The 13,372-nt window shown below is 39.9% G+C and overlaps 1 protein-coding gene across 1 annotated transcript; it reads right to left on the reverse strand.

Moving 5' to 3' along the window:
* Positions 1–11,950: 11,950 nt before the first annotated feature.
* Positions 11,951–13,158, reverse strand: LOC308616339 (PR domain zinc finger protein 14-like; the record flags this gene model as incomplete). Its single annotated transcript, XM_081232603.1, is given in 4 exon segments — positions 11,951–12,030; positions 12,033–12,333; positions 12,337–12,789; positions 12,793–13,158. Coding segments are annotated over 4 exon segments (1,200 nt in total).
* Between the last annotated feature and the right edge of the window lie 214 nt (positions 13,159–13,372).

Consider the following 13,372-nt stretch of genomic DNA (forward strand, 5'->3'; position numbering starts at 1 on the left):
TAGAAAAGTAACTCTTCTGTTTTGTGAGTAGATATAAATTGCAATCTGTGTAATTATAGATTGCACTACAGACCACTCTAACAAACCAAACACCTTCCTAAATTAAGAAATGTAAATTAAGAATATTAATACAAATTCTTCTCTACCATCTGTATATTCACAAAATTCCAGCAGTGAGAAGTCGGAAAACTTAAGCTAGAGAACTGAAGGATAAGCTTTAATTTTTTAAATCAACTTTTCACTTAAAGCGTTATCTGACTTCCTCCCCCCCAACCAGTGCCCCCCAGTTTTGCTGATGTTCAAGTTCTTGGTCTATTTTAGGGTGCACTTTTTTTTTTCTGTTGTAGGAAGGATGCATTTCTTCCTTCAGTATTTCTGATAGTAGCTCTAATAGGTGCTCCTGTGACAGACAGTTTTGCAGGAAATATTCTGGACCCTTTTAAGGGACATATGTATCTTTAGGAAGATGAGAATTCACGACTCCTATCTTGGGGAAAATGCTGATTCTCATCGGAGAGACTTTTTAGTCAGGGAAATATCAGGTATCAGGGAGTTAGCAAGCTGGCTTCCTGTGGCATCAAAGCCAAAAGGAGTAAAGAAAAAGAAATTATATCCACTTATTTCCTATTTAAAACACATACTGTAAGCAAATGTGAAAAATCAATATATCAAAAGAATATAGATGTTCTGATATTTCAAATATTTCCAATTTGTTTTAAAGTCTGGATAGTCACATTTTAAGCAGAAAAAGAAAATCATACATGATGGTTTTCCTTAAAATGATTCAGGGAGTTGGAATAAAACGCATTGGAATTTGCAGCTGTTCAGAACATAATTCAAATGTCTATGAGAAATAATTCATAAACTTAAATCAAATGCCTCCTTCTGGGATTATATACCTAAGTAATTATTGATATTGGAGTAACTAAGCAGCAATATGACAGATACACACTTAGATAAAGTTTGAAGAGAGGTATTATTAAATATACGTACCATTAGATAATGTGGCTTTGTCTCCTCAGGAAAATACTGAAGTGATTTGAATTTACACATATCAGCATTATAGAAAATAATTACGATTAGCCCAGTGTTACAGAGGCAGTGACTCTAAAGTTGGCCATTTAAAGGATAAGTAGCATTTTGCCAAATTCAGAAGGAGGTTCCAGTATGTCAGAGAGAAAACAGCAAGAAGCTAAATCATGGAGGAATAAAGGTGCAGGGAGTGTTCAAATGCTTTGAGTTCAACAACATTAAAAGAGGGTTGAAGGGAGCTGAGACCTGAAAAGTTGGTTGGAAATGGACTGTAAAAGGGCTTAGCTATATTCTAAATATATTTGGGTTTAAAGCTACTGGTAACCAAGTGCACTGGTGGTTTTAAAACGTGACACTGAAAAAATGACACTGAAGCAATGCTTCAAATTAAAATACAGATAGGGATTTATCTTTCTATTTATTTGTTTATTTATTATTTTTTGGCCTTGAACTATCTAGGTGGGTGTTCTAACCTTGGCTGTGAGTTAGAATCACCCTGAGAGCTTTTTAAAAAAGAACGTGCCAAGGCCCCACTCCCTGTTTTAGGTTAGGGGCCGGGATTTGGGATCTGTAATTTTTAAAAGCTCTCCAAGGAATTCTAATTAGCATAGAGAATAGAGAATCACTGATCTAGGTAATTTCTTTTTACCTTAATGAGTTCAATATTTCATGAAAAAAAAAAAAAGTAAGTTCTGTACTTAGGAGAAATGTCCCAGCTAACCATCAAGGCAGGAATGTTGATACTTCCAAGAAATGAATTTCATGATCCTCTCTATTAAAATGAAGTGATACTATAGAAATAATTTTCACACAGCACAAAACAGAATACCATCTCCAAGACGTGGTTGCAGTGCAAAGCTTACTTTTAAATATGGATTAGTCTTCCTTTTTAGACTAGTCTGGACTTCCTTTTTGTATTAGCTGCCTCCAGATAGAAGTGGAGATCTATTGAGTCAAGTGTCCAGATAAATAAATGAAACAAGCTGGTGTATCAAACCCCACAGTCCACAGACTAAGCAACTCTTGTCTAATATAGCAGTTATATGCAGAAGAAATAATAAAGGAAATAAACTCAAGACCAAAGATTAAAAAAATAATAATTAGGTGAAAAACCTTTCTAACAGATGACTATCATAACGGCATTTAAGCTAACCCCGCTATCTATCTTCCCAGAACTTTAGAGTTCATTCCAAAGGCCTAAGAACCCAGGTTCTATCACCAAACTGTCACCCAGCTATCCTGTGCACAGACTATTTGAAGTTACTTAATGAAGCCTCCTCTCTTCTTTTTTTTTTTTTTTTTTTTTTGCGGTACGCGGGCCTCTCACTGTTGTGGCCTCTCCCGTTGTGGAGCACAGGCTCCGGACGCGCAGGCTCAGCGGCCATGGCTCACGGGACCAGCCACTCCGCAGCATGTGGGATCTTCCCGGACCAGGGCACAAACCCGTGTCCCCTGCATCGGCAGGCGGACTCCCAACCACTGTGCCACCAGGGAAGCCCCCCTCCTCTCTTCTTTACCCCCTTTTATAAGAGCTTTCTCAGAATCTTTAGGAATAACTCTTCACTAGCTTTTCTTTCCTTACAGACCTTAGGAAATGCTCCTTTTCTATTTCTGATCTAGTTGCCTCTCCTGGGTGCAGCCTAAAAGAGGGAGGAAAAGAACCCTCTACTAAATAGAGTACCATGTCTTTACCTTCAGCTGTGACCTTCAACTTCCATCATGAATTTTCCACTTTTCCTCATTCTCTCTTTAATTTTCTGGCACTTCCTGGAGTTTGTTTCCCAGCATGCCTTCTCTTGAAGTCTGTGCATAAGCAGAAGCAGTTTTACAAGTTGCTGAAATATCCTTAAAGAGGCATTTTTAGAATTTCTTACTTATGAATTGCCTATGTGTTGTTTTGCTCATTTCAAAATATAGTTTAAATAAGACCTACATAGCAAACTTTTTAAACATACAGAATTTTGAGCAGTCATTTTGATAAACAGCTAAACCAAATATTTAGGCACACATGTAAATATGTGTTATGTTTCTGTGTATTACAAATGTGTATGTGCTTACATATAATTTCAAAAGAAGCAAACAAGAACTGGTTGATTCAATCAATTTCCACATCACTTTTCATTAGCTAGACTTCAGTATATATACCATAGAGCTATGTGGCCAATATTCAACCATAAAGCTGATATTGGTAGGTGATATTATTCCCATGAGAAATGTTTGTCTTGTCTTTTACTATTTGAACATGTATGTACTGCTCTGTATTTCCCCTCTTCGAATTTTTAAATAAAAATCACCAAATAAAATCTATCTGCATTTAAAAAATCTAATCAATCAACTAAGTATACTATCCTAAAATGGCCTTTGTGAATTATTAAATAAGATTACACTCCTGAGACTTCCGGGTAAGATGGCGGAAGAGTAAGACGCGGAGATCACCTTCCTCCCCACGGATACACCAGAAATACAGCTACACGTGGAACAACTCCTACAGAACACCTACTGAATGCTGGCAGAAGACCCCAGACCTCCCAAAAGGCAAGAAACTCCCCACATACCTGGGTAGGGCAAAGCGGAGAGATTCCCGCACAGAGGATCGGTGCCGAGCGGCACTCACCCGCCCGAGAGGCTCGTCTGCTCGCCCGCCAGGGCGGGCGGCGCTGGAAGCTGAGGCTCGGGCTTCGGTCAGAGCGCAGAGAAAGGACTGGGGCTGGCGGCGAGAACTCAGCCTGAAGGGGGCTAATGTGCCACAGCTAGCCGGCAGGGAGTCCGGGAAAACTCTGGAGCTGCCGAAGAGGCAAGAGACTTTTTCTTCCCTCTTGGTTTCCTGGTGCGCGAGGAGAGGGGATTAAGAGCGCTGCTTAAAGGGGCTCCACAGACGGGCGCGAGTCACGACTGAAAGCGCGGAGCCCAGTGACGGGCGTGGGACGCTGGGGCTGCTGCTGCCGCTGCCAAGAAGCCTGTGTGCGAGCGCAGGTCACTGTCCACACCGCCCTTCCGGGAGCCTGTGCAGCCCGCCACTGCCGGGGTCCCGGGATCCAGGGGCGGCTTCCCTAGGAGAACGCACGGCGCGCCTCGGGCTGGTGCAACGTCACGCCGAACTCTACCGCTGCAGGCTCGCCCCGCACTCCGTGCCCCTCCCTCCCGCCCGGCCTGAGTGAGCCAGAGTCCCCGAAGAGGCTGCTCCTTTAACCCTGTCCTGTCTGAGCGAAGAACAGACGCCCTCCGGCGACCTACACGCAGAGGCGGGGCCAAATCCAAAGCTGAGACCCAGGAGCTGTGAGAACAAAGAAGAGAAAGGGAAACCTCTCCCAGCAGCCTCAGAAGCAGCGGATTAAAGCTCCACAATCAACTTGATGTACCCTGCATCTGTGGAATACATGAATAGACAACAAATCATCCCAAATTGAGGAGCCAGGAGTCAGTGCTGTGCCTCTGAGGTGGGAGAGCCAACTTCAGGACACTGGTCCACAAGAGACCTCCCAGCTCCACATAATATCAAACGGCGAAAATCTTCCAGAGATCTCCATCTCAACACCAGCACCCAGCTTCACTCAACGACCAGCAAGCTACAGTGCTGGACACCCTATGCCAAACAACTAGCAAGACAGAAACACAACGCCACCCATTAGCAGAGAGGTGGCCTAAAATCATAAAAAGTCCGCAGACACCCCAAAACACACCACCAGACGTGGACCTGCCTACCAGAAAGACAAGATCCAGCCTCATTCACCAGAACACAGGCACTAGTACCTTCCACCAGGAAGCCTACACAACCCACTAAACCAACCTTAGCCACTGGGGACAGACACCAAAAACAACGGGAACTACGAACCTGCAGCCTGCAAAAAGGAGACCCCAAACACAGTAACATAAGCAAAATGAGAAGACAGAAAAACACACAGCAGGAGAAGGAACAAGATAAAAACCCACCAGACCTAACAAATGAAGACGTAATAGGCAGTCTACCTGAAAAAGAATTCAGAATAATGATGGTAAAGATGATCCAAGATTCTATTTCCCAGATCCAAAATCTTGGAAATAGAATAGACAAAATGCAAGAAACAGTTAACAAGGACCTAGAAGAGCTAAAGATGAATCAAGCATCGATTAAAAACACAATACATGAAATAAAAAATACTCTAGATGGGATCAATAGCAGAATAACTGAGGCAGAAGAACGGATAAGTGAGGTGGAAGATAAAATAGTGGAAATAACTGCTGCAGAGCAAAATAAAGAAAAAAGAATGAAAAGAACAGAGGACAGTCTCAGAGACCTCTGGGACAACATTAAACGCACCAACATTCGAATTATAGGGGTTCCAGAAGAAGAAGAGAAAAAGAAAGGGACTGAGAAAATATTTGAAGAGATTATAGTTGAAAACTTCCCTAATATGGGAAAGGAAATAGTTAATCAAGTCCAGGAAGCACAGAGAGTCCCATACAGAATAAATCCAAGGAGAAATACGCCAAGACACATATTAATCAAACTGTCAAAAATTAAACACAAAGAAATCATATTAAAAGCAGCAAGGCAAAAACAACAAATAACACACAAGGGAATCCCCATCAGGATAACAGCTGATCTATCAGCAGAAACTCTACAAGCCAGAAGGGAGTGGCAGGACATAATTAAAGTGATGAAGGAGAAAAACCTGCAACCAAGATTACTCTACCCAGCAAGGATCTCATTCAGATTTGATGGAGAAATTAAAACCTTTACAGACAAGCAAAAGCTGAGAGAGTTCAGCACCACCAAACCAGCTTTACAACAAATGCTAAAGGAACTTCTCTAGGCAAGAAACACAACAGAAGGAAAAGACCTACAATAACGAACCCAAAACAATTAAGAAAATGGGAATAGGAACATACATATCGATAATTACCTTAAATGTAAATGGACTAAATGCTCCCACCAAAAGACACAGATTGGCTGAATGGATACAAAAACAAGACCCATATATATGCTGTCTACAAGAGACCCACTTCAGACCTAGAGACACATACAGACTGAAAGTAAGGGGATGGAAAAAGATATTCCATGCAAATGGAAACCAAAAGAAAGCTGGAGTAGCAATTCTCATATCAGACAAAATAGACTTTAAAATAAAGACTACTAGAAGAGACAAAGAAGGACACTACATAATGATCAAGGGATCGATCCAAGAAGAAGATATAACAATTGTAAATATTTATGCACCAAACATAGGAGCACCTCAATACATAAGGCAAATACTAACAGCCATAAAAGGAGAAATCGACAGTAACACAATCATAGTAGGGGACTTTAACACCCCACTTTCACCAATGGACAGATCTTCCAAAATGAAAATAAATAAGGAAACACAAGCTTTAAATGATACATTAAACAAGATGGACTTAATTGATATTTATAGGACATTCCATCCAAAAACAACAGAATACACATTTTTCTCAAGTGCTCATGGAACATTCTCCAGGATAGATCATATCTTGGGTCACAAATCAAGCCTTGGTAAATTTAAGAAAATTGAAATTGTATCAAGTGTCTTTTCTGACCACAATGCTATGAGACTAGATATCAATTACAGGAAAAGAGCTGTAAAAAATACAAACACATGGAGGCTAAACAATACACTACTTAATAACGAAGTGATCACTGAAGAAATCAAAGAGGAAATTAAAAAATACCTAGAAACAAATGACAATGGAGACACGACGACCCAAAACCTATGGGATGCAGCAAAAGCAGTTCTAAGAGGGAAGTTTATAGCAATACAATCCCACCTTAAGAAACAGGAAACATCTCGAATAAACAACCTAACCTTGCACCTAAAGCAATTAGAGAAAGAAGAACAAAAACATCCCAAAGTTAGCAGAAGGAAAGAAATCATAAAAATCAGATCAGAAATAAATGAAAAAGAAATGAAGGAAACGATAGCAAAGATCAATAAAACTGAAAGCTGGTTCTTTGAGAAGATAAACAAAATTGATAAACCATTAGCCAGACTCATCAAGAAAAGAAGGGAGAAGACTCAAATCAATAGAATTAGAAATGAAAAAGGAGAAGTAACAACTGACACTGCAGAAATACAAAAGATCATGAGAGATTACTACAAGCAACTCTATGCCCATAAAATGGACAACCTGGAAGAGATGGACAAATTCTTAGAAATGCACAACCTGCCAAGACTGACTCAGGAAGAAATAGAAAATATGAATAGACCAATCACAAGCACTGAAATTGAAACTGTGATTAAAAATCTTCCAACAAACAAAAGCCCAGGACCAGATGGCTTCACAGGCGAATTCTATCAAACATTTAGAGAAGAGCTAACACCCATCCTTCTCAAACTCTTCCAAACAATATCAGAGGAAGAAACACTCCCAAACTCATTCTACGAGGCCACCATCACCTTGATACCAAAACCAGGCAAGGATGTCACAAAGAAAGAAAACTACAGGCCAATATCACTGATGAACATAGATGCAAAAATCCTCAACAAAATACTAGCAAACAGAATCCAACAGCACATTAAAAGGATCATACACCATGATCAAGTGGGGTTTATTCCAGGAATGCAAGGATTCTTCAATATACGCAAATCAATCAATGTGATACACCATATTAACAAGTTGAAGGAGAAAAACCATATGATCATCTCAATAGATGCAGAGAAAGCTTTCGACAAAATTCAACACCCATTTATGATAAAAACCCTGCAGAAAGTAGGCATAGAGGGAACTTTCCTCAACATCATAAAGGCCATATATGACAAACCCACAGCCAACATTGTCCTCAATGGTGAAAAACTGAAACCATTTCCACTAAGATCAGGAACAAGACAAGGCTGCCCACTCTCACCACTCTTATTCAACCTAGTTTTGGAAGTTTTAGCCACAGCAATCAGAGAAGAAAAGGAAATAAAAGGAATCCAAATTGGAAAAGAAGAAGTAAAGCTGTCACTGTTTGCAGATGACATGATACTATACATAGAGAATCCTAAAGATGCTACCGAAAAACTACTAGAACTAATCAATGAATTTGGTAAAGTAGCAGGATACAAAATTAATGTACAGAAATCTCTGGCATTCCTGTACACTAATGATGAAAAATCTGAAAATGAAATCAAGAAAACACTCCCATTTACCATTGCAACAAAAAGAATAAAATATCTAGGAATAAACCTACCTAAGGAGACAAAAGACCTGTATGCAGAAAATTATAAGACACTGATGAAAGAAATTAAAGATGATACAAATAGATGGAGAGATATACCATGCTCCTGGATTGGAAGAATCAATATTGTGAAAATGACTCTACTACCCAAAGCAATCTACAGATTCAATGCAATCCCTATCAAACTACCACTGGCATTTTTCACAGAACTAGAACAAAAAATTTCAAAATTTGTTTGGAAAAACAAAAGACCCCGAATAGCCAAAGCAATCTTGAGAACGAAAAACGGAGCTGGAGGAATCAGGCTCCCTGACTTCAGACTATACTACAAAGCTACAGTAATCAAGACAGTGTGGTACTGGCATAAAAACAGAAAGATAGATCAGTGGATCAGGATAGAAAGCCCAGAGATAAACCCACGCACATATGGCCAACTTATCTTTGATAAAGGAGGCAGGAATGTACGGTGGAGAAAGGACAGCCTCTTCAATAAGTGGTGCTGGGAAAACTGGACAGGGACATGTAAAAGTTTGAGATTAGATCATTCCCTAACACCATACACAAAAATAAGCTCAAAATGGATTAAAGACTTAAATGTAAGGCCAGAAACTATCAAACTCTTAGAGGAAAACATAGGTAGAACACTCTATGACATAAATCACAGCAAAATCCTTTTGGACCTACCTCCTAGAGAAATGGAAATAAAAACAAAGATAAACAAATGGGACCTAATGAAACTTCAAAGCTTTTGCACAGCAAAGGAAACCATAAACAAGACCAAAAGACAACCCTCAGAATGAGAGAAAATATTTGCAAATGAAGCAACTGACAAAGGATTAATCTCCAAAATTTATAAACAGCTCATGCAGCTCAATAGCAAAAAAACAAACAACCCAATCCAAAAATGGGCAGAAGACTTAAATAGGCATTTCTCCAAAGAAGACATACAGACTGCCAACAAACACATGAAAGAATGCTCAACATCATTAATCATTAGAGAAATGCAAATCAAAACTACAATGAGATATCATCTCACACCAGTCAGAATGGCCATCATCAAGAAATCTAGAAACAATAAATGCTGGAGAGGGTGTGGAAAAAAGGGAACACTCTTGCACTGCTGGTGGGAATGTGAATTGGTACAGCCACTATGGAGAACAGTATGGAGGTTCCTTAAAAAACTAAAAATAGAACTACCATATGACCCAGCAATCCCACTACTAGGCATATACCCTGAGAAAACCATAATTCCAAAAGAGACATGTACCAAAATGTTCATTGCAGCTCTATTCACAATAGCCCGGAGCTGGAAACAACCTAAGTGTCCATCATCGGATGAATGGATAAAGAAGATGTGGCACATATATACAATGGAATATTACTCAGCCATAAAAAGAAACGAAACTGAGCTATTTGTAATGAGGTGGATAGACCTAGAGTCTGTCATACAGAGTGAAGTAAGTCAGAAAGAGAAAGACAAATACCGTATGCTAACACATATATACGGAATTTAAAAAAAAAAAAAAGTCATGAAGGACCTAGGGGCAAAACGGGAATAAAGACACAGACCTACTTGAGAATGGACTTGAGGATATGGGGAGGGGGAAGGGTAAGCTGTGACAAAGCGAAAGAGAGGCATGGACATATATACACTACCAAACGTAAGGTAGATAGATAGTGGGAAGCAGCCACAGAGCACAGGGAGATCAGCTCGGTGCTTTGTGACCGCCTGGAGGGGTGGGATGGGGAGGGTGGGAGGGAGGGAGATGCATGAGGGAAGGGATGTGGGAACAGATGTATATGTATGACTGATTCACTTTGTTATAAAGCAGAAACTAAATAAATAAATAAATAAATAAACTTAAAAAAAAAAAAAAAAAAAAAAAAAAAAAAGATTACACTCCTTGCTTAAAGGAATACAGATTACCATGAACGCACATTACAAAATAAATAAATAAATAATAAATAAGAATTTGTATTTGTTTTATTACAATGGCAACATAGATATCTGCAGCATACCTTTATTTAAATAAAAAGAATATATGTAGCCTTTTCAGAAATAAAGTTAACCTGTACTTTGTTTTCAAATATATACAAACTAATAATTAGGATACTTTTCTCCCACCAGCTACAACTACCATCATCCAAAAAGCATGTAAGTTTGTGTGCTTTTGTATTTTTTTGTTTAGAGACACCCCCCAAGGGGGCTAGAAGATCTTTTTAAAAATTTAATTGATGCCATTATGTACATACACATATATACACATGTAGCATATTTATGAGCATATATACAGGCAGAGAAAGAACTTATTTTTCAATCAATGTTCACCCAAGATTTTCATCAACTTCTGTGAGAATTCTATTTAAAGATGAGCAGAGGATATAACCCTTAGTCAGTGAGCATGATTTCATGAAATAGGAAATGCTGTTTCTAAGCCCCTTTTTAGCATTGGCTTTACGTTGTCTCCCCAGATCTAAACTGGCTAAGCAAAATAGAATTATGGCAAACTAAGAAACTCTTTCCTCAAACTATGTGCATATTTTTTACATAAAAGTCTCAGGGGATATTTTGGAGTGTGGATTTTTTTTTTTTTTGTAGTCATCTAAATAATTGTCTCAAATTTTTTCCCATTTTTCTTGGCCATGGTAGAGATGGTCTTTTAAAGTATATTATTTATTTTTTAGGAAAATTGTCCTCTTACTGCAGATTTATAACTCTAGTCTGAGACTTCCAAATACCTTATGCCAACATTGTAAATTTTATTGTGATGTCATAAAAGTTACAGTTAGGGTATAATTTTTTAAAGGCATTTCATTTTGTAGTTTGGAATAATAGTTATAAAGCTGGTCTCTATAGAAACCACTGTAACTTGTGATTTTAGAACATCAGCTAATAATACAGAGGATTATTGGCCAAAACTTTTTTTCTTTTTGGATTTTTAAAGAATTTACTCTGTTAAGAAATATAACAGGGGATGATGGCCACAGACATATTACAATTGCGGGCCCAGGGCAAATAGTAGAGAAAAAGCCTCCTTTTTTTTTAATCACGACTAATCAAAGGCTCTACTCCTAGTCCCTGAAATGAAATATAGTCCCTTTCAGGGTTGATGTTGAGTTTCCAGACCTTTACGCACTATTAACAGCCAGCTCTCATTATTTCTAGGTGAATTCAACAATACTCCATTCTTGGGCTTCCCTGGTGGCGCAGTGGTTGAGAATCTGCCTGCTAATGCAGGGGACACAGGTTCAAGCCCTGGTCTGGGAGGATCCCACATGCCGCGGAGCAGCTATGCCCGTGAGCCACAACTACTGAGCCTGCGCGTCTGGAGCCTGTGCTCCGCAACAAGAGAGGCCCGCGCACCACGATGAAGAGTGGCCCCCGCTTGCCACAACTAGAGAAAGCCCTCGCACAGAAATGAAGACCCAACACAGCAAAAATAAATTAATTAATTAAACTCCTACCCCCAACATTAAAAAAAAAAAAAAAACAACATCACTGCAGGTAAAACTCTGAACTTTAATTAAAAAAACAAACAAACAAAAAAAAACAATACTCCATTCTTGTTAGAAATTGTGAAAGATGTTTCTGTGAAAGCTGTTAAAACCACAGTCAAGAAATCTGGTAAATTCTGCTAATTGGTCAGTTCCATTATTCTGTTTCTCATCTCAATCTAACTATCATTTGTTTGTAAGATACACCCATAAACAAGAAACATCAAGACAGAAATACAGAGGCACTGTCCTCAAACTCTCTGAAGGCTAGCAGTCTTCATGAAACTTCATGTGGGAGTAGAAAGCTTCTTGATCTGGGAAGGTTTTCCCACAGATGTAACAGGAACGGCGCCATCCTCCTTGTGTGAGCGTCGGACATGGCTGTTGTGGGCAGCATGGGACGCAAAAGATTCAGCACAGTACTTGCATTTGAAGGGTTTCTCCCCGGAGTGCTTCCTGATATGTGTGCGGAGTATACTAGAGGCAGTGAACTTCTTTGTACAATACACACAATGGTAGAGTCTGTCTCCAGAGTGGACTCTCATGTGTTTGTTTAGGTTGGAAGATTGAGAGAAACATTTCCCACACATAGAATACTTGTGAGGCCGATACTTCTCATGAACGTGAAGGATATGGATCCGGAGCCGTTCTCACTTCTCAAAGGATCGTTTGCATAAAGAACAGGGAAATTTCCTGTCACCCTTGTCCACACATGGAGTGTACTTGAGATGCTTGTCTCTGTAATATTTGTAGGTAATTACTTTTCCACATCTTTCACACCTGTACCCTTCTGCAGACTCTTCCAAGGTTCCAGATGCCTGGTTCCCCTGCTTTATGACCTGCAGGCTCACAGGAATGTCCAAAAACTTCTCAGAGCAATCTCCATACCACACAAGGAGCTCTGGCTTCTGGTAGATCTCCCTGCAGCTTTCATAAAAGATCTGCCCTTGACATTGTACGGCAACTAAGTTCTGCTCCATGTGGAAACGAGCACAGTTGACATAGGACATCCAGTTCCCTGTACCTCCTTTTCCATCAATAAAGTGGCTCAAATGACCATCTTCAAAGAGGTCCCACATCAGGGAACTATCCCCGTACGTCCTGACTTAGCTGGTGTTGACCACTTTACCCTGAAAGGGCCCGAACCTGACTCCTTTGTTTGTGACAGGGCTACTGAAGAACACACCAAAATGTGCCACTTCACCAAATTTCGTCCGCCCGAGGCAGAGACCTTCTGGTAGCTGAAGGGAGTTGTTATCCAGAGTCTGAGGAAGAGAATCAGACCCAGAGCTGTCTGTGGGGACCAGGAGGCCCAAAATTGCGTGGTGCAGGCGGGCGGAGTTCTGATGGCTGGGCATGACCCCATATAGAACTAAGTGCAGGTCTTCCTGGGTACAGTGGTAATGGTGAGATGCCCTCCCCTCTTGGTTCACGAGTTTGGGGCCATCCTCAGAGCGCTCTCTTTGAGAGTGCATCAGCCGAGCGCTCCAAAACTTAAAATGAGAAATATGTTACTGAAATGACTCTTTCTAAACTCAAGTCTGGAAGGAAAATGTGCCGTTAAAATGATTATCTTTTAATCAGAGATTATCACTCTCATTTTCCATTAGTCTACCTTTTGGGGGGCATATGATGTATACTAAATTAAATAGGATTTATTGGTTCATCTAGATTCTGAATTACCCTCCG

The sequence above is a fragment of the Mesoplodon bidens genome, assembly GCF_964165515.1.
Source record: "Mesoplodon bidens genome assembly, chromosome: 4".
Lineage (NCBI taxonomy): Eukaryota > Metazoa > Chordata > Mammalia > Artiodactyla > Ziphiidae > Mesoplodon > Mesoplodon bidens.